We start from the raw sequence: 22,967 nt of genomic DNA, 5'->3' as shown, positions 1-22,967 counted from the left end.
GATTTAAGGTTAACCAGATTTCCTGCATATTCCCTCCCAATTCCCTCCCGATTCCCTTCCGATTCCCTCCCGATTCCCTCCCGATTCCCTCCCGATTCCCTTCCGATTCCCTCCCGATTCCCTCCCGATTCCGGCCCGAAAAACTCTATCAATCCTAAACTCTGTTTGAATATTCATATTAACTGCAACTAACCATACTATTTGTGATATGAATCGAGAGTATAGTATAGTAATAGCGTATAGTATAGTAATAGTGTATAGTATAGTATAGTATAGTAATAGTGTATAGTATTGTGTAGTATAGTAATAGTGTATAGTATAGTAATAGTGTATAGTATAGTAATAGTGTACAGTATAGTAATAGTGTATAGTAGAGTAATAGTGTATAGTAGAGTAATAGTGTATAGTATAGTAATAGTGTATCGTATAGTAATAGTGTATAGTATAGTATAGTATAGTAATAGTGTATAGTATAGTATAGTATAGTATAGTAATAGTGTATAGTATAGTGATAGTGTATAGTATAGCAATAGTGTATAGTATAGTAATAGTGTATAGTATAGTATAGTATAGTATAGTAATAGTGTATAGTATAGTAATAGTGTATAGTATAGTAATAGTGTATAGTATAGTAATGGTGTATAGTGTAGTATAGTATAGTAATAGTGTATAGTATAGTAATAGTGTATAGTATAGTATAGTATAGTAATAGTGTATAGTATAGTATAGTATAGTATAGTAATAGTGTATAGTATAGTAATATTGTATAGTATAGTAATAGTGTATAGTATGCTTGTTGGTCATAGTATAGATAAGGTTCCCAGATGTCGTACTACATTCGCCAAAAATACAAAGTATACAAGCAGTGGACACTATTTTTTGTGTTTTTAGGGCCCATAATGCAATTATGTAGGCTTCACAACAATGTCTGAAAATATGCAGCCGAAGTCCGACGATAGATACAAATTCATTGCTTTAATCAGGCCAAAATGTGAAGAAAATGTTGAGCAATGTGATAAAATAAAGTATTTATTTTTAAATAACATTACGCTGCACGTTCTGTTGGCTGACAATATGTTGTAGATATGTATAGTATAGAGTATGTATATAGTATATAGTATGTAGAACATACTCATTAAGTACATACTCATACCGTATGTTAGTATGGGTATTCATTAAGTATGTGGGATACAGTGTGTTAGTATGGGTATTCATTAAGTATGTGGGATACAGTATGTTAGTATGGGTATTCATTAAGTATGTGGGATACAGTATGTTAGTATGGGTATTCATTAAGTATGTGGGATACAGTATGTAGGATACAGTGTGTTAGTATGGGTATTCATTAAGTATGTAGGATACAGTATGTTAGTATGGGTATTCATTAAGTATGTAGGATACAGTATGTTAGTATGGGTATTCATTAAGTATGTGGGATACAGTGTGTTAGTATGGGTATTCATTAAGTATGTGGGATACAGTATGTAGGATACAGTATGTTAGTATGGGTATTCATTAAGTATGTAGGATACAGTGTGTTAGTATGGGTATTCATTAGGTATGTGGGATACAGTATGTTACATTATGTTAGTATGGTTATTCATTAAGTATGTAGGATACAGTATGTTAGTATGTGTATTCATTAAGTATGTAGAATACAGTATGTTAGTATGGGTATTCATTAAGTATGTAGAATACAGTATGTTAGTATGAGTATGTAGGATACAGTATGTTCGAATGGGTATTAATTAAGTATGTAGGATACAGTATGTTAAAGTATGTTATAATGGGTATTCATTAACTATGTAGGATACAGTATGCTAGAATGGGTATTCATTAAGTATGTAGGATACAGTATGTTAGTATGGGTATTCATTAAGTATATAGGATACAGTATGTTAGTATGGGTATTCATTAAGTATATAGGATACAGTATGGTAGAATGGGTATTCATTAAGTATGTGGGATACAGTATGTTGGTATGGTTATTCATTAACTATGTGGGATACAGTATGTTGGTATGGTTATTCATTAACTATGTAGGATACAGTATGTTAGTATGGGTATTCATTAAGTATGTATGTTACAGTATGGTAGAATGGGTATTCATTAAGTATGTGGGATACAGTGTGTTAGTATGGGTATTCATTAAGTATATGGGATACAGTATGTTATATTATGTTAGTATGGTTATTCATTAAGTATGTAGGATACAGTATGTTAGTATGTGTATTCATTAAGTATGTAGGATACAGTATGTTAGAATGGGTATGTAGGATACAGTATGTTAGTATGGGTATTCATTAAGTATGTAGAATACAGTATGTTAGTATGAGTATGTAGGATACAGTATGTTCGAATGGGTATTAATTAAGTATGTAGCATACAGTATGCTAGTATGGGTATTCATTATGTATGTAGCATACAGTATGTTAGTATGGGTAATCATTAAGTATGTAGGATACAGTAAACGGGTATTCGAACACAGCTGTAGACATGATAAATTCTCTAGTCACCTCCTTTAATGCCCCCTGCTTTACCGCTGCTACCTCATCTATCCAGGGCAGAAGTCATAATCTGTCTGGATTATCAGATTAGTATCAGATTCAACAGCTCAGTCACAGACAATCACAGATTACAAAGGGAAAACCAGCCATGTCGCGGACACGACGTCTTTCCCTCAGACAAGCTAAACATTTTCTTTGCCTGTTTGGAGGATAACATAGTGCTGCCGACGCGGCCCGCTACCAAGCACAGTGGGTTCTCGTTCTCCGTGGTCGACGAGAGTAAGACATTTAAACGTGTTAACCCTCGCAAGGCTCCCGGCCCAGACGGCCTCCCAAGCCATGTCCTCAGACCAGCTGGCTGGAGTGTTTAGGGACATAGTCAATCTCTCCTTATCCCAGTCTGCTGTTCCCACCTGCTTCAAGAGGGCCACCATTGTTCCTCTTCCAAAGAAAGCAAAGGTAACCGAACTAAATGACTGTCGCCCCGTAGCACTCACTTCTGTCATCATGAAGTGCTTTGAGAGTCAAGGATCATATCACCTCCACCTTACCTGACACCCTAGACCCACTTCAATTTTCTACCGTCCCAATAGGTCCACAGACGATGCAATCGCCCTCTCACTGCACACTGCCTTATCCCATCTGGACAAGAGGAATACCAACGTCAGAATGCTGTTCATTGACTACAGCTCAGCCTTCAACACCATAGTACCTTCCAAGGTCATTATTAAGCTGGAGGCCCTGGGTCCGAACCCTGTCCTGTGCAACTGGGTCCCGGACTTCCTGACAGGCCTCCCCCAGGTGGTGAAGGTAGGAAACAACACCTCCACTTTGTCAATCCTCAACACAGGGGCACCTCAGGGGTGCGTGCTCAGTCCTCTCCTGTGCTCCCTATGTGGCCACGCACGCCTCCAACTCAATCCTCAAGTTTTCAGACGACACAACAGTAGCAGGCCTGATTACCAACAATGACGAGACGGCCTACAGGGCCCTGGCAGAGTGGTGACAGGAAAATAACCTCTCCCTCAAAGTCAACAAAACAAAGGAGCTGATCGTGGATTTCAGGACTCAACATCGACGGGGCAGCAGTGGAGAAGGTGGAAAGCTTCAAGTTCCTCGGCGTACAAACCACTGATGATCTGAAATGGTCCACCCCTCACAGACAGTGTGGTGAAGAAGGCGCAACAACCTCAGGAGGCTGAAGAAATTTGTCTTGGCCGCTTAAACCCTCACAAACTTTTACAGATGCAAAATTGAGAGCATCCTGTCGGGCTGCATCACAGCCTGGTACGGAAACTGCTCCGCCCACAACAGCAGGGCTCTCTAGAGGGTTGTACGGTCTGCCCAACGCATCACCGGGGGCAAACCACCTGCCCTCCAGGACACCTACATCACCCGATGTCACAGGAAGGCCATAAAGATCATCAAGGACAACAACCACCCAAGCCACTGACTGTTCACCCCTCTATCATCCAGAATGTGAGGTCAGTACAGGTGCATCAAAGCTGGGACCGAGAGACTGAAAAACAGCATCTATCTCAAGGCCGTCAGACTTTTATTAAATAGCCTTCATTAGCCGACTACCACCCAGTTACTCAACCCTGCACATTAGAGGCTGCTGCCCTATATACATAGACATGGAATCACTGGTCACTTTAATAATGGAACACTGGTCACTTTAATAATGTTTACATACTGCTTTACTCATATCATATGTATATACTGTATTCTATTCTACTGTATTTAGTCAATGACACTCCGACATTGATCAATCTAAAATGTATATCATTCTTAATTCCATTATTTTACATTTGTGTACTGTTGTAAATTGTTAGATGCTAGAAACTCAAGCATTTCGCTACACCCAAAATAACATCAGATAAAAACGTGTATGTGACCAATACAATTTGATTTGATTAGGACTAAATAGGTCTACAGAGTCAGACCCAGATGATTCATCCAATTAAAATTATGTTAGTAATATTAATTGGCGTCATTGTGTTAGTCACGATGCACAGCTATCTGAACTACGGACTTAGTTAGTCACGATGCACAGCTATCTGAACTACGGACTTAGTTAGTCACGATGCACAGCTATCTGAACTACGGACTTAGTTAGTCACGATGCACAGCTATCTGAACTACGGATTTAGTTAGTCACGATGCACAGCTATCTGAACTACGGACTTAGTTAGTCACGATGCACAGCTATCTGAACTAAACACTTAGTTCGTCACGATGCACAGCTATCGGAACTACGGACTTAGTTAGTCACGATGCACAGCTATCTGAACTAAACACTTAGTTCGTCACGATGCACAGCTATCGGAACTACGGACTTAGTTAGTCACGATGCACAGCTATCTGAACTACGGACTTAGTTCGTCACGATGCACAGCTATCTGAACTAAGGACTTAGTTCGTCACGATGCACAGCTATCGGAACTACGGACTTAGTTCGTCACGATGCACAGCTATCGGAACTACGGACTTAGTTAGTCACGATGCACAGCTATCTGAACTACGGACTTAGTTAGTCATGATGCACAGCTATTTGAACTACGGACTTAGTTCGTCACGATGCACAGCTATCTGAACTACGGACTTAGTTAGTCACGATGCACAGCTATCTGAACTACGGACTTAGTTAGTCATGATGCACAGCTATTTGAACTACGGACTTAGTTCGTCACGATGCACAGCTATCTGAACTACGGACTTAGTTCGTCACGATGCACAGCTATCGGAACTACGGACTTAGTTAGTCACGATGCACAGCTATTTGAACTACGGACTTAGTTCGTCACGATGCACCGCTTCTGAACTATGGACTTATTTAGTCACGATGCACAGATATCTGAACTATTGAACTGAACTTAGTTAGATCTGAATGCTCTGCCTTTCATAACACCCTCTTTTGGCACCCTTCTTTGGCACCCTCCTTTGTCCTTTGGCACCCTCCTTTGGCACCCTCCTTTGTCCTTTGGCACCCTATTTCCTTTATAGTGCACTAATCTGACCAGGGCCCTGGGAAAAAGGATGTCATTTGAGACACATCCTGTGTCTAAGGAACAAGTCACATTAGAGAACACTAACTAAGGAGACCTACTAATTAGGTCCTTATTAGTGAATAAAACACAAACAGACAGAAGGATATTCAGCAACTATCTACACAAATAATAATCATAATTAAACAATCCTGAAAATTCAAAAGAAGCTTCTTCTAACAGGAACCCCTGGCTGGCGAACGAAGCCAACTGAAATCTATTCCACTTGTTCTCCTTAGCTCCTTCTTGACGATGAAAGAGTGGAGCACTTGTTCTCCTTAGCTCCTTCTTGACGATGAGAGAGAGAGAAAGAGAGAGAGAGAGAGAGACTTGAGGCAGTGGTAATATATGCAGTACCCTGCGGTTCTTCTCTGAGTGTGAGACGGTGCCTACAGTAGCCTAGCAGCGTTAACCACTAAGCACTACTGAGCCCACTGGGACCCAGGTAGGTGAAGGGTGTGAACCAGGGGAATCATCAGATTACCCCCGGAGTAGACGGGGCCTAACCCCTCCTCACCCTTCCTCACCCTCCTCACCCTTCCTCAGCCTTCCTCACCCCTCCTCACTCTTTCTCACCCTCCTCACTCTTCCTCAATCCTCCTCAATCCTCCTCAACCCTCCTCACCCCTCCTCAACCCTCCTCACCCTTCCTCCATCCTCCTCACCCCTCCTCACCCTCCTCAGTCCTCCTCACCCTTCCTCACCCCTCCTCACCCCTCCTCAAACCTTCTCAACTCTCCTCACCCCTCCTCACCTTTCCTCAACCCTCCTCACCCCTCCTCAACCCTCCTCAACCCTCCTTATCCCTCCTTATCCCTCCTCCATCCACATTACCTCTCCTCAACTTGACTCACCCTTCTGATGAGAAGGATAAGGAAGGGGGAGGTGGGGTGAGGAGGGGGGGAATGTGATTGATGGGGATGTGCTGAATGCGGAGTAGGTCTCTCCCTCTCTCGATTGAATTCAAAGGGCTTTTTTGGCATTGGAAACATGTCTCCCTCTCCCCTCTCCCTCTCCCTCTCCCCTCTCTCTCTCTCTCTCTCTCTCTCTCTCTCGGTCTCTGTCTCCCTAGGGAGTCTGAGATGTGAGGAGGCCCTTCCTTCTCTCTCTGTCTCTGTCCCACTAGGGATCCGGAGATGTGGAGGCTTTCATGTGACTACTGGAGAGAAGAGAGGTGAGGGATGAAAAGAGAGGGAAGAACAGGGGCAGAGAAGAGAGAGGAAAGAGAGAGAGAGCGCGAGAGAGAGAGAGACAGAGAGAGAGAGAGAGAGAGAGAGAGATACAGAGAGAGAGAGAGCGAGAGAGAAAGAGAGCGAGAGTGAGAGAGAGAGAGAGAGAGAGAGAGATGTCTGGTAATTACCCAATGTGCTACTAACAGAGAAGGAGGGAGAGGAAGTTGTCAAGGAGATTGATGTTCCAAGATGGAGTAGCAGATCGGACGTGTGTTTGTCTTGTCCATATGTTAATTAGTCTGTAAATAGTCTGTTTTTCGTTTTTTTCATACATATTCTAATTTCACTTTCCAACTACAAACTAAATATACTTTCCTGCAACCCGCCTCACCCAATGTGGTACGGATCTGCTATTTTTATTCCTCATAACTGGAACCTCCAACAGGAGCTAGCCAGCTAACTAGCTACTAGTCATTGTTTGCCACTGCTAGCGGTGGCTTCACCTTTAGCTCGGACAATTACCTGCCAGTCTGCACAGCACGATATCAACCCACAGCATATTGGACTGCTTTTCTCCAACACGTCACCGTATTCCTGATGTAAGCTCGAGACCATTACACCGGATCATCGCAGCTAGCTAGCTGCAACCAAGTGGCTACTGTTGGCTAACGCCTCTGTCCCGAAGCAAGATCCAGTTAGCCTTGAGCTAGCCAATCTCCCGGCCAGCCGACGGAGTATACCAGCTAATACCTCTTTTGACAATTGGCCTTTATTGTCACCTCGGAGCCCTGCCAATCCATCACGACTGATCTGCCAACGTAACTGTAAGATGTGGTTTCAAAAAGTATTTTCCGTTGCGATGTCGCTAAAGACACATTTGCTATCCCCGGCCCGCTAGCTTTCTGAACGCTCCCTGACTCACCTATTGCTGCTCTTTGGACCCTATGATCAAAGCTGATGCCTGCTGATCTGTTCATTAACACTGCACCTCAATTTGTCTATCTGTCGGCCCCCAGCCTCGAACTCAGGTCTTGTGTGTACCTAACTGACCCTCTCTGCCCATTCATTCCCATTTACCGTTGTTGTCTTAGCTCTCCCGACCAACACCCATGATTGCTTTACGCCTCTCTCTAATGGGGCGTACTGCATTAGCATCGAATACCTACTGCTGTTTCAGTTACTTATTATTGTTTTATTTCGTTGTAGTCCCTCTCAACATGCGTTATTTGTCCCACCCCCCCATGCATGCGGAGACCTCACCTGGCTTAACTGGTGCCTTCAGAGATGCAGCATCACTCATCATCACTCAATGCCTAGGTTTACCTAGGTTTATCACTATAAAATGCTCCCTAAAATACTTCAGCAAGCAGACCTTTCTAACCGACCTGGCCCGGGTATCCTGGAAGGATATTGACCTCATCCCTTCAGTAGATGATGCCTGGTTGTTCTTTAAAAGTGCTTTCCTCACCATCTTAAATAAGCCCAGTTCAAAAAAGGTAGAACTAAAAACGTATAAAACGTATAAAACGCCCCTGGTTCACTCCTAACTGGACTTCCCTTGACCAGCACAAAAACATCCAGGGGCGGTACAGCCTTAGCATTGAATAGCAATATGCAACTTTTCAGGGAAGTCAGGAACCAATATACACAGTCAGTTAGGAAAGCAAAGGCGGGCTTCTTCAAACAGAGATTTGCATCATGTAGCATTAATTCCCCAAAAGTTCTGGGACCCTGTAAAGTCCATGGAGAATGAGAGCACCTCCTCCCAGCTGCCCACTGCACTGAGGCTAGGAAACACTGTCACCACTGATAAATCATTTTTCTACGGGCAGCCATGCTTTCCACCTGGCTACCCCTACCCCGGCCAACAGCTCTGCACCCCCGCAGCAACCTTCCCAAGCCCCCCCCACCACTTCTCCTTCAACCAAATCCAGATAGCTGATGTTCTGAAAGAACTGCAAAATCTGGACCCCTACAAATCAGCTGGGCTAGACAATCTGGACCCTTTCTTTCTAAAAATTATCCGCTGCAATTTTTGCAAACCCTATTACTAGCCTGTTCAACCTCTCTTTCGTATCGTCATATCCCTAAAGATTGGAAAGCTGCCGCAGTCATCCCTCCAAACTGTTACAGACCTATATCCATCCTGCCCTGCCATTCTAAAGTCTAAAGTCTTCGAAAGCCAAGTTAACAAACAGATCACCGCCCATTTCCAATCCCACCGTACCTTCTACGCTATGCAATCTGGTTTCCGAGCTGGTCACATGGGTGCACCTCAGCCACGCTCAAGGTCCTAAACAATATCATAACCACCATTGATAAAAGACAGTACTGTGCAGTCATCTTCATCGACCTGGCCAAGGCTATCGACTCTGTCAATCACTGCGTTCTTTTCGGCAGACTCAATAGCCTTGGTTTCTCAAATGACTGCCTCTCCTGGTTCACCAACTACTTCTCAGATAGAGTTAATTGTGTCAAATCGGAGGGCATGTTGTCCGGACCGCTGGCTTTCTCTATGGGGGTGCCACAGGGTTCAATTCTCGGGCTGACTCTTTTCTCTGTATACATCTATGGTGTCGCTCTTGCTGCAGGAAATTCTCTGATCCACCTCTACGCATACGACACCATTCGGTATACATCTGGCCCTTCTTTGGACACTGTGTTAACTAACCTCCAAATGAGCTTCAATGCCATACAACACTCCTTCTGTGGCCTCCAACTGCTCTTAAATGCTAGTATAACTAAATGCATGCTCATTAAATGATTGCTGCCCACACCCGCCCGCAAGACTAGCACCACCCTGGACGGATCTCACAACTCTCACAACTACAAATACCTAGGTGTCTGGCTAGACTGTAAACTCTCCTTCCAGACTCACATTTAGCATCTCCAATCCAAAATTAAATCTAGAGCCAGCTTCCTATTTCGCAACAAAGCCTCCTTAACTCATGCTGCCAAACATGCCCCCGTAAAACTGACTATCCTACCGATCCTTGACTTCGGTGATGTAATTTACAAAATAGTCTCAAACACTGTACTAAGCTAATTGGATGTAGTCTATCACAGTGCCATCCGTTTTGTTACCAGATCACCTTATACCACCCACCACTGCGACCTGTATGCTCTCGTCGGCTGGCCCTTGGTACATATTCGTCGCCAGACCCACTGGCTCCAGGTCATCTATAAGTCTATGCTAGGTAAATCTCCACCTTATCTCAGTTCACTGGTCACAATAACAACACCCACCCGTAGCACACGTTCCAGCAGGTATATCTCACTGATCATCCCCAAAGCCAATACCTCATTTGGCCGCCTTTCCTTCCAGTTCTATGCTGTCAATGACTGGAACGAATTGCAAAAGTCACTGAAGCTGGAGAATTATATCACCCTCACTAACTATAAGCATCAGCTGTCAGAGAAGCTTATCGATCATTGTACCTGTACATAGCCCATCTGTAAATAGCCCATCAAACTACCTCATCCCCATATTGTTATTTTTTTATCTTCTCTTTTGCACCACAGTATCTCTACTTGCACATCATCATCTGTACATCTATCACTCCAGTGTTAATGCTAAATTGTAATTATTTTGCCACTATGACCTATTTATTGCCTTACCTCCCTAATCTTACTACATTTGCACACACTGTATATAGACTTTTCTACTGTATTATTGACTGTATGTTTGTTTTACTCCATGTGTAACTCTGTGTTGTTGTCTGTGTCACACTGCTTTGCTTTATCTTGGCCAGGTCGCAGTTGTAAATGAGAACTTGTTCTCAACTTGCCTACCTGGTTAAATAAAGGTGAAATAAAAACAAAAAATAAACAGAGGAGGGAATGGAGGAGGAAGAAGAGGAGGAAGGGAGGATGGAGGAGGAAGGACAGCCTACTCAAAGTGAGAGCAGGATGGCTAACAACCAGACAACAACTATTTGGGAAGATGTTTTTTTTCATTTATTTTTAATTTTTAAATTGAATTAGACAAGTCAGTTAATGACGGCCAACAAATACCCTCCCTTAACCCGGACGACGCTTGGCCAATTGTGCACCACCCTACGGGATGTTGACACTTACGGGTGTTGCTGGGCTGAGAGTCCATGGGGATCATCAGCTTGGTACGTGTTGCCCTCCGGGCAGCTAGGGAGCGCTCTAACGTAGAGATGCAGCTGGAAGCCTCGTCATTGTCCACACCTAGAACATAAATGGATCGTACTGTATTACTAGACAGGGCTCCGTTGCAAAATCTATTGTTATATCAATGAGATTTCACCTCACTATAACAGAACAAAGAGACACAGATTAACCAAAGAGAACTCTTCACCAGCAACATCCCAAGGTGAGGAAAAGCGTATAATTGTATTCACGCTAGATGGTTTTATACTCAGTATTATCTTGTTCCTCTGAATAGTCCTTCACATCTTGATAAGAAATCAATAGTCCACAATTTCTTCATAGAATATTCATGAATAGCATTCAGAGAGACTAAAGATGTTACTGGCAACTTTAGTTAAAGAGCTACGTTTCAATAGAGAGACGAAGATGACGATAGAAGCAAGCTACTTTCCCCCTCTATTGTTGAAGACTTTCTCTACAAAAACCAATCAGTGGTAAAATGTGTTGGTGGACTGGATAACAACACATCTGCTGTGAACATAAAAAAAACTTTAAAAAATATTCCTTTTATAATCTCTTATTTTTTATCCAAGATTCTGTTCCAAAACATCCTTCCTGTCATTAACATCACCATGATGTCTTACCTGAGTGGCTGCTCTTGCTTCCCATCTGACTCTCTGATTGGCTGTGACTGACAGACTGAGACCGGATTTCCTGGATGGAACCCTGGATGGGCGAATCACATCCAGAGGGGGCGGCACTGGTAGGCTTCTCAATGTTCTTCAGTTCCATCTCCTCATGATGGATCCACAGGTCTGGAGGTCTCAGGTCCTTCTGACTACCTTTTCGCTTCCCTGTACTGTGAGTGGCACGCTTCCTATAGACGAGAGGGAGAAGAGAGAGATAGAAAGAGAGAAAGACAGAGCGTTAGAAAGAGAGAAAGAGAGGGAGATAGTTAGAAAGAGAGACAGAGAGAGAGACAGACGGAGAGAAAGAGAAAGAAAGAGAGAAAGAAAGAGAGAAAGACAAAGAGAGATAGAGATAAAGACGGAGAGAAAGAGGAAGAAAGAGAGAAAGAAAGAGAGAAAGACAAAGAGAGATAGAGAGAAAGACAAAGAGAGATAGAGAGAAAGACAAAGAGAGATAGAGAGAAAGACGGAGAGAAAGAGGAAGAAAGAGAGATAGAAAGAAAGAGAGAAAGACAGAGACATAGAGAGACAGAAAGAAAGAAATATTTCTCTCTAGGTGATGTCTTAGTTATAGAAGGTTTGGGAATTGCTTCCTTTTAGCTGGTTGTAGAATTTAACGGCTCTTTTATGGATTTTGATAATTAGTTGGTATCGGCCTAATTCTGCTCTGCATGCATTATTTGGTGTTTTACTTCTTGCCTTGTCTCTCAGATCGTTCACAGCCTTGTGGAAGTTACCTGTGGCGCTGATGTTAAGGCCGAGTTATGTATCGTTTTTTTGTGTGCTCTAGGGCAACGTTGTCTAGATGAAAGACTTTGCCTCTCTCTCTCCCTCTCTCCCTCCCTCCTCTAAATGTACACCTCCCTCTATTTCTTCCTCTCCCTCTCTCTCTCCCTCTCTCCCTCCCTCTCTCTCTCCCTCTCTCTCTCCCTCTCTCCCTCCCTCTCTCTCTCCCTCTCTCTCTCCCTCTCTCTCTCCCTCTGCTTCCCTCTCTCTCTCCCTCTCTCCGTCCCTCTCTCTCTCCCTCTCTCCCTCCCTCTCTCCCTCCCTCTGCTTCCCCATCCCCCTGCGTTTCCATACCTCAAAACGCCCTTCACCTCGCATGCCCTTATATGCCCACTTAGAAATATCTGCCACCCTCTCACTTGTCAAACCCAAAACTAAAAACACCATTCACATTTTAATTACATTCACTTAATGAAAAAACTGTATGAATATCAGTGAAGGACAGAGTTTCACCACCATGAGAATCTCTTCATTCTAATTACAGAGGCATCTCATCCCTTGCACAGGTGTGTGTGTGTGTGTGTCTGTGTGTGTGTCTGTGTGTGTGTCTGTGTGTGTCTATGTCTATGTCTGTGTGTGTGTCTGTGTATGTGTGTGTGTGTGTGTGTGTGTGTGTGTGTGTGTGTGTGTGTGTGTGTGTGTGTGTGTGTGTGTGTGTGTGTCTGTCTGTGTGTGTGTGTGTGTGTGTGTGTGTGTGTCTGGGGGGAGGTTAGCTGTAGTAAACTGGCTTATTCAAGCATGGAATTAACCAAGGTATCTGCTGACTATTCCTCCTGTGTCTCCAACTTACAGAGAGAACGAGAAAGAGGATCTAGATAACAATCAATGTGCGGTAATCAGCCTGTTTAAATATAAATATAACATGTGTTAACAGGATATCAGACTGTTTAAATAGAAATATAACATGTGTTAACAGGATATCAGACTGTTTAAATAGAAATATAACATGTGTTAACAGGATATCAGACTGTTTAAATAGAAATATAACATGTGTTAACAGGATATCAGACTGTTTATTAAATATAAATATAACATGTGTTAACAGGATATCAGACTGTTTAAATATAAATATAACATGTGTTAACAGGATATCAGACTGTTTAAATAGAAATATAACATGTGTTAACAGGATATCAGACTGTTTAAATAGAAATATAACATGTGTTAACAGGATAACAGACTGTTTAAATATAAATATAACATGTGTTAACAGGATATCAGACTGTTTATTAAATATAAATATAACATGTGTTAACAGGATATCAGACTGTTTATTAAATATAACATGTGTTAACAGGATATCAGACTGTTTAAATATAAATATAACATGTGTTAACAGGATATCAGACTGTTTAAATAGAAATATAACATGTGTTAACAGGATATCAGACTGTTTAAATAGAAATATAACATGTGTTAACAGGATATCAGACTGTTTAAATATAAATATAACATGTGTTAACAGGATATCAGCCTGTTTAAATAGAAATATAACATGTGTTAACAGGATATCAGACTGTTTAAATAGAAATATAACATGTGTTAACAGGATATCAGACTGTTTAAATAGAAATATAACATGTGTTAACAGGATATCAGACTGTTTAAATAGAAATATAACATGTGTTAACAGGATATCAGACTGTTTAAATAGAAATATAACATGTGTTAACAGGATATCAGACTGTTTAAATAGAAATATAACATGTGTTAACAGGATATCAGACTGTTTAAATAGAAATATAACATGTGTTAACAGGATATCAGACTGTTTAAATAGAAATATAACATGTGTTAACAGGATAACAGACTGTTTAAATAGAAATATAACATGTGTTAACAGGATATCAGACTGTTTATTAAATATAAATATAACATGTGTTAACAGGATATCAGACTGTTTAAATAGAAATATAACATGTGTTAACAGGATATCAGACTGTTTAAATAGAAATATAACATGTGTTAACAGGATATCAGACTGTTTATTAAATATAAATATAACATGTGTTAACAGGATATCAGACTGTTTAAATATAAATATAACATGTGTTAACAGGATATCAGACTGTTTAAATATAAATATAACATGTGTTAACAGGATATCAGACTGTTTAAATAGAAATATAACATGTGTTAACAGGATATCAGCCTGTTTAAATAGAAATATAACATGTGTTAACAGGATATCAGACTGTTTAAATAGAAATATAACATGTGTTAACAGGATATCAGCCTGTTTAAATAGAAATATAACATGTGTTAACAGGATATCAGCCTGTTTAAATAGAAATATAACATGTGTTAACAGGATATCAGACTGTTTAAATAGAAATATAACATGTGTTAACAGGATATCAGACTGTTTAAATAGAAATATAACATGTGTTAACAGGATATCAGACTGTTTAAATAGAAATATAACATGTGTTAACAGGATATCAGACTGTTTAAATATAAATATAACATGTGTTAACAGGATATCAGACTGTTTAAATAGAAATATAACATGTGTTAACAGGATATCAGACTGTTTAAATAGAAATATAACATGTGTTAACAGGATATCAGACTGTTTAAATAGAAATATAACATGTGTTAACAGGATATCAGACTGTTTAAATAGAAATATAACATGTGTTAACAGGATATCAGACTGTTTAAATAGAAATATAACATGTGTTAACAGGATATCAGACTGTTTAAATAGAAATATAACATGTGTTAACAGGATATCAGACTGTTTAAATAGAAATATAACATGTGTTAACAGGATATCAGACTGTTTAAATAGAAATATAACATGTGTTAACAGGATATCAGACTGTTTAAATATAAATATAACATGTGTTAACAGGATATCAGACTGTTTAAATAGAAATATAACATGTGTTAACAGGATATCAGACTGTTTAAATATAAATATAACATGTGTTAACAGGATATCAGACTGTTTAAATAGAAATATAACATGTGTTAACAGGATATCAGACTGTTTAAATATAAATATAACATGTGTTAACAGGATATCAGACTGTTTATTAAATATAAATATAACATGTGTTAACAGGATATCAGACTGTTTAAATAGAAATATAACATGTGTTAACAGGATATCAGACTGTTTATTAAATATAAATATAACATGTGTTAACAGGATATCAGACTGTTTATTAAATATAAATATAACATGTGTTAACAGGATATCAGACTGTTTATTAAATATAAATATAACATGTGTTAACAGGATATCAGACTGTTTATTAAATATAAATATAACATGTGTTAACAGGATATCAGACTGTTTATTAAATATAAATATAACATGTGTTAACAGGATATCAGACTGTTTATTAAATATAAATATAACATGTGTTAACAGGATATCAGACTGTTTATTAAATATAAATATAACATGTGTTAACAGGATATCAGACTGTTTATTAAATATAAATATAACATGTGTTAACAGGATATCAGACTGTTTATTAAATATAACATGTGTTAACAGGATATCAGACTGTTTAAATATAAATATAACATGTGTTAACAGGATATCAGACTGTTTATTAAATATAAATATAACATGTGTTAACAGGATATCAGACTGTTTATTAAATATAAATATAACATGTGTTAACAGGATATCAGACTGTTTATTAAATATAAATATAACATGTGTTAACAGGATATCAGACTGTTTATTAAATATAAATATAACATGTGTTAACAGGATATCAGACTGTTTATTAAATAGAAATATAACATGTGTTAACAGGATATCAGACTGTTTATTAAATAGAAATATAACATGTGCTAACAGGATATCAGAATGTATAAATATAACATGTGATCACAGAGTGCCGCTCCTGAGCTAACGTTTGGAAATAAGAGAACGCTGTGTTAATTAACCTACTAGCAGACCACAGAGTTCCTGCGTCTAGGGTTGCAAAGTTACCATTAACTTACCAAAGTTATCAAAATCTTCATTAATTGTTGGTAATTAACAGGTTATCTACAGCAATTTATGGTAACTTTGGTAATTTATACTTGAATAATAAAAAAATATATATACATTTAAATAATGTATACGTTTTTTATAACTGTGTCCATATTGTCCAGTAGTTTCTGGTAGATAGACCAGATGATTCAAGAGAAAATAGCTTAATTAATCAACAATGGCAATATTTTCAAATTACCTCCGCAACTCTTCCAGCTATTGACTTTTTTTTTACAACTGCCACCAGTTTGGAACCAAAACACTGACAACAAATACAAAACAATGACAACAAAGACAAAGACAAAACACTGACAACAAAGACAAAACACTGACAACAAAGACAAAACACTGACAACAAATACAAAACAATGACAACAAAGACAAAACACTGACAACAAAGACAAAACACTGACAACAAAGACAAAACACTGACAACAAAGACAAAACACTGACAACAAATACAAAGACAAAACACTGACAACAAAGACAAAACACTGACAACAAAGACAAAACACTGACAACAAAGACAAAACACTGACAACAAAGACAAAACACTGACAACAAAGACAAAGACAAAACACTGACAACAAAGACAAAACACTGACAACAAAGACAAAGACAAAACACTGACAACAAAGACAAAACACTGACAACAAAGACAAAGACAAAACACTGACAACAAAGACAAAACACTGACAACAAATACAAAACACTGACAACAAAGACAAATACAAAACACTGACAACAAAGACAAAGACAAAACACTGACAACAAAGACAAAGACAAAACACTGACAACAAAGACAAAGACAAAACACTGACAACAAAGACAAAGACAAAACACTGACAACAAAGACAAAGACATATTGACATAGTAAAATAAATAATAAAGGATATTTCATGCTGAAACCCTCATATCACCAATGGTATTCACTAAATTGATATTGATATTTAGGATAATGTTCTACAGCTTTGTCATTCTATTTTGTTTGATTTGAAATCATTTTATTTGATAATTTTATATAGTTTAAATGCGATAAGGCCAGACAGAGGGCCAGAGATAATTACAGACCCCTGTGATAATCTGAAGTAGAGGGCCAGAGATAATTACAGACCCCTGTAATAATCTGAAGTAGAGGGCCAGAGAAAATTACAGACCCCTGTGATAATCTGAAGTAGAGGGCCAGAGACAATTACAGACCCCTGTGATAATCTGAAGTAGAGGGCCAGAGATAATTACAGACCCCTGTGATAATCTGAAGTAGAGGGCCAGAGATAATTACAGACACCTGTGATAATCTTAAATAGAGGGCCAGAGATAATTACACCCCTGTGATAATCTGAAGTAGAGTGCCAGAGATAATTACAGACACCTGTGATAATCTGAAGTAGAGGGCCAGAGATAATTACACCCCTGTGATAATCTGAAGTAGAGGGCCAGAGATAATTACAGACACCTGTGATAATCTGAAGTAGAGGGCCAGAGATAATTACAGACACCTGTGATAATCTGAAGTAGAGGGCCAGAGATAATTACACCCTGTGATAATCTGAAGTAGAGGGCCAGAGATAATTACACCCTGTGGTAATCTGAAGTAGAGGGCCATAGATAATTACACCCCTGTTATAATCTGATGTAGAGGGCCAGATATAATTACACCCCTGTGATAATCTGAAGAAGAGGGCCAGAGATAATTACACCCCTGTGGTAATCTGATGTAGAGGAACAGAGATAATTACAGACACCTGTGATAATCTGAAGTAGAGGGCCAGAGATAATTACAGACACCTGTGATAATATGAATTACCAAAATAGCCACTAGATGTCTTGTGAAAAATTGCATAAAATCTTTGAAAGTCACAACAATTCTGGTAGATTACTGGTAAAAAGAAAGTTTCAACTAATATACCCTTCCTATACAGCTCTAACTGTGGGAGGAAGGGGAGTGAGGGGGAATGGGGAGCGGCGGAAGTGGGAGAGGAAAGGGGGAAGAGGTGGAAGGGGAACAGGAGGAAGGGGAGTGAGGAGGAATGGGAGTGAGGAGGAAGGGGAGTGAGGAGGAAGGGGAAGAGGTGGAAGGGGAGTGAGGAGGAAGGGGAGTGAGGAGGAAAGGGAGTGAGGAAGAAGGGGAACAGGAGGAAGGGGAACGAGGAGGAAGTGGAGTGAGGAGGAAGGGGAGTGAGGAGGAAAGGGAGTGAGGAAGAAGAGAAACAGGAGGAAGGGGAGTGAGGAAGAAGGGAAACAGGAGGAAGGGGAACAGGAGGAAGGGGAATGAGGAGGAAGGGGAATGAGGAGGAAGGGGAGTGAGGAGGAAGGGGAACAGGAGGAAGGGGAACAGGAGGAAGGGGAACGAGGATGAAGAGGCAATCCAACTCACTTTCTCTGTTGTGCGGAGGAGCGCCTGGTGCAGATCAGCGCTACTATGATGACCACTACCACAGTAACGGCTCCCACGGAGACCACGATGATGACCAGGAGGTTGCTGTTCTTCTGGGGTGTCACACTGCCATGAGGAGGACGCATCTGACCAATGTCTGAAATACAACAGGAACAGGAAATAGGAAAACCTGACCAATGTCTGGAATACAATAGGGACAGGAAATAGGAAAACCTGACCAATGTCTGGAATACAACAGGGACAGGAAATAAGACCATCTGACCAATGTCTGAACTACAACAGGGACAGGAAATAGGAAAACCTGACCAACGTCTGAATTACAATAGGGACAGGAAATAGGAACATCTGACCAATGTCTGAACTACAACAGGGACAGGAAATAGGAACTTCAACTGAGCTTAAAACATTTTATATTCTAATGACAACATTTAATTAATGCAAATTACACGTAAATCATTAATTTCATATGCTGCTCACATAGTATCCCTTCAAATTATATGACCCTTAACTCGAAGCTTTAAAAGACTGTCCAACGAGTTTCCAATACAACCCACTGGAGAAATTGAAATGTCCTTCCTCAGTTGCTTTCTACATCTCTCGTTCTCTAAATACATGTTGGCCTTGGGATGAAAGGCTGGAAAGCTCTGTTTCTCCGGTCCTGAGCTTTGAACAGCTGACGATCCCCAAGGAACAATACATTCTGATCAAGGACCAACCTAATAGGTTACAACCACTCTGTTCTCTATGCCAAAACCATTTCCACTCATTCACAACAATGGGCCACCCCCTTTGCCTCCCCAGAGAGAAACATACTTCAGCATAGCTATTGTACATAGTTGATGTGGCAATCTGGGATTACATGTTTGGTACATCCATTTTTGGGAAATTGAAAATAATGACTGACGAAAAGTGTTGGTGCTTCTACACCTGCATTGCTTGCTGTTTGGGGGTTTTAGGCTGGGTTTCTGTAGAGCTCTTTGAGATATCAGCAGATGTACGAAGGGCTATATAAATACATTTGATTTGATTTGACTCCTTTGTTGTTGTTTAAATCCCAGATTCACCCCTTTAAGTGTGTTCCTTTATAGAGAGAGAGAGAGATGTAATGTGAATGGCTTGACAATAGCTAATGAATGCTACCTGCAACCTGTAGCCCGTGTCTGTGGAAGAGGGTATGCTAATGCTATTGCTAATAGTATAATGAACTCTGTGGCAGCGATGCTAATGTTAAAGCTAATGCTAAAATCTGTCAATGTATCCTTGAGCAAGGTGCTTAACCTTAATTTTCTCCAGGGGCGCTGTACTACTATGACTATGGCTAAAACAACACATTCCCCTGCACCTATCCAGTGTTTGTGACAATAAAACATACACAGTATATACTTTTGGTATTATTGTACAAAGCTAGTGCAATGGTCTAATTTATTTTACTAGGCAAGTCAGTTAAGAACAAATTCTTATTTTCAATGATGACCTAGAAACAGTGGGTTAACTGCCTGTTCAGGAAGACAGATCTATACATTTTCAGCTCTGGGGTTTGAACTTGCAACCTTCCGGTTACTAGCCCAATGCTCTAACCACTAGGCTACTCTGCCTATCCACTAATGGACTCTGTGGAAGATGCTATTGTTAATGCTAATGCTAATGTTGATATGAATGCTTATAGTATAATACTAATGTTAATGATCATACTAATAGTAATATGCTAATGGTAAGATGCTAATGCTAATAGTATAATACTAATGTTAATGATCATGTTAATAGTAATATGCTAATGATAATGGTAGGATGCTAATGCTAATAGTAGAATGCCTGTACCGGTACAGAGTCAATGTGGAGGCTATATACAGGGGGTACCGGTACAGAGTCAATGTGGAGTCAATGTGGAGGCTATATACAGGGGGTACCGGAACAGAGTCAATGTGGAGGCTATATACAGGGGGTACCGGTACAGAGTCAATGTGGAGGCTATATACAGGGAATACCGGTAGAGAGTCAATGTGGAGGCTATATACAGGGGGTACCGGAACAGAGTCAATGTGGAGGCTATATACAGGGTGTTACGGTACAGTGTCAATGTGGAGGCTATATAGAGTGGGTACCGGTACAGAGTCAATGTGTGGGGGCACCGGTTAGTTGAGGTAGTTGAGGTCATATGTACATGTAGGTAGAGTTAAAGTGACTATGTATAGATTATAAACAGAGAGTAGCTGCAGAGTAAAAGAGGGGTCTGGGTAGTCATTTGATTAGCTGTTCAGCAGTCTTATGGTTTGGGGGTAAAGTGTAGACCTTATCGTGAAATGCTTACTGACAAGCCCTTTAACCAACAGTGCAGTTCAAGAATAAGAAAATATTTACCAAGTAGACTAAAATAAAAAGTAACACAATAACAATAACGAGGATATATACAGGGGGCACCAGTACCGAGTCAGTGTGCAGGGGTACAGGCTAGCTGAGGTAATCTGTACATGCAGGTGGGGGCGAAGTTCCCTACCCAGTGATATACTGGGCCGTACACATTACCTTCTGTAGTGCCTTGCGGTCGGAGGCCGAGCAGTTGCCATACCAGGCAGTGATGCAACCAGGATGCTCTCGATGGTGCAGCTGTAGAACCTTTTGAGGATCTCAGGACCCATGCCAAATCTTTTCAGTCTCCTGAGGGGGAAATAGTGTTTGTCGTACCCTCTTTGTGACTGTCTTGGTGTGTTTGGACCATGATGGTTTGTTGGTGATGTGGACACCAAGGAACTTAGTGCTCTCAACCTGTTCCACTACAGCCCCGTCGATGAGAATGGGGGTGTGCTAAGCCCTCCTTTTCCTGTAGTCCACAATCATCTCCATTGTCTTGATCACGTTGAGGGACAGGTCGTTGTTCTGGCAACACACGACCAGGTCTCTGACCTACTCCCTAAAGGCTTTCTCATCGTTGTCAGTAATCAGGCCACTGTTGTCTCATCAGCAGACTTGATGATGGTGTTGTAGTCGTGCCTGGCCACACAGTCATGAGTGAACAGGGAGTACAGGAGGGGACTGAGAACGCACCCCTGAGGGGCCCCTGTGTTGAGGGTCAGTGTGACAGATGTGTTGTTCCCTACCCTTACCACCTGGGGACAGCCCGTCAGGAAGTCCAAGATACAGTTGCAGAGGGAGGTGTTTAGTCCCAGGGTCCTTAGCTTAGTGATGAGCTTTGAGGGCACTTTGGTGTTGAACGCTGAGCTGTAGTCAATGAACAGCAGTCTCACATAGGTGTTCCTTTTGTCCAGGTGGGAAAGGGTAATGTGGAGTGCAATAGAAATTGCATCATCTGTTGGGGTGGTATGAAAATTGGAGTGGGTTTAGGGTTTCTGAGATAATGGTGTTGATGTGAGCCATGACCAGCCTTTCAAAGCACTTCATGGCTACAGACATGGACATGGGTCGGTAATAATTTAGGCAGGTTACCTTGGTGTTCTTGGGCACAGGGACTATGGTGGTCTGCTTGAAACATGCTGGTATTACAGACTCAGCCAGGGACAGGTTGAAAATGTCGGTGAAGACACTTGCCAGCATGCTCGGAGTACACGTCCCGGTAATCCGTCTGGCCCTGCGGCCTTGTGAACGTTGACCTGTTTAAAGGTCTTACTCACATTGGCTGTGGAGAGCGTGATCACACAGTCGTCCGGAACAGCTGGTGCTCTCATGCATGTTTCAGTGTTCCTTCAGTGCATAGAGGTAATTTAGCTCGTCTGGTAGGTTTGTATTACTGGGCAGCTCGCGGCTGTGTTTCCCGTTGCAGTCTGTAATGGTTTGCAAGCCCTGCCACATCCGACGAGCGTCGGAGCCGGTTTAGTACGATTCAATCGTAGTCCATCTACCTGTCATTACCACAGTCCCACCCACTCCTACATGTCATTACTACAGTCCCACCCACATCTACCTGTCATTACTACAGTCCCACCCAATTCTACCTGTCATTACCACAGTCCAACCCACTCCTACCTGTCATTACTACAGTCCCACCCAATTCTACCTGTCATTACCACAGTCCCACCCACATCTACCTGTCATTACTACAGTTCAACCCACATCTACATGTCATTACTACAGTCCCACTCAATCCTACATGTCATTACTACAGTCCCACCCACTCCTACCTGTCATTACTACAGTCCCACCCAATTCTACCTGTCATTACCACAGTCCCACCCACATCTAGCTGTCATTACTACAGTCCCACCCACATCTACCTGTCATTACTACAGTCCCACTCAAT

The 22,967-nt window shown here is 40.8% G+C and overlaps 1 protein-coding gene across 1 annotated transcript in view; it reads right to left on the bottom strand.

The window, feature by feature from the left end:
• LOC139421816 (netrin receptor DCC-like) overlaps nucleotides 1–22,967 on the bottom strand; it is a 224,359-nt gene that overhangs the window by 51,649 nt on the left and 149,743 nt on the right. The window contains exons 17-19 of the mRNA XM_071172937.1: nucleotides 18,695–18,851; nucleotides 11,487–11,719; nucleotides 10,804–10,920 (exon numbers count right to left, since the gene is read on the bottom strand). Of these exons, the coding sequence (XP_071029038.1) occupies nucleotides 10,804–10,920; nucleotides 11,487–11,719; nucleotides 18,695–18,851 (507 nt within the window). The remainder of the gene's footprint in view (nucleotides 1–10,803; nucleotides 10,921–11,486; nucleotides 11,720–18,694; nucleotides 18,852–22,967) is intronic.

The sequence above is a fragment of the Oncorhynchus clarkii genome, chromosome 12 (assembly GCF_045791955.1).
Source record: "Oncorhynchus clarkii lewisi isolate Uvic-CL-2024 chromosome 12, UVic_Ocla_1.0, whole genome shotgun sequence".
Lineage (NCBI taxonomy): Eukaryota > Metazoa > Chordata > Actinopteri > Salmoniformes > Salmonidae > Oncorhynchus > Oncorhynchus clarkii.
This window is presented reverse-complemented; position numbering and strand designations above follow the sequence as displayed.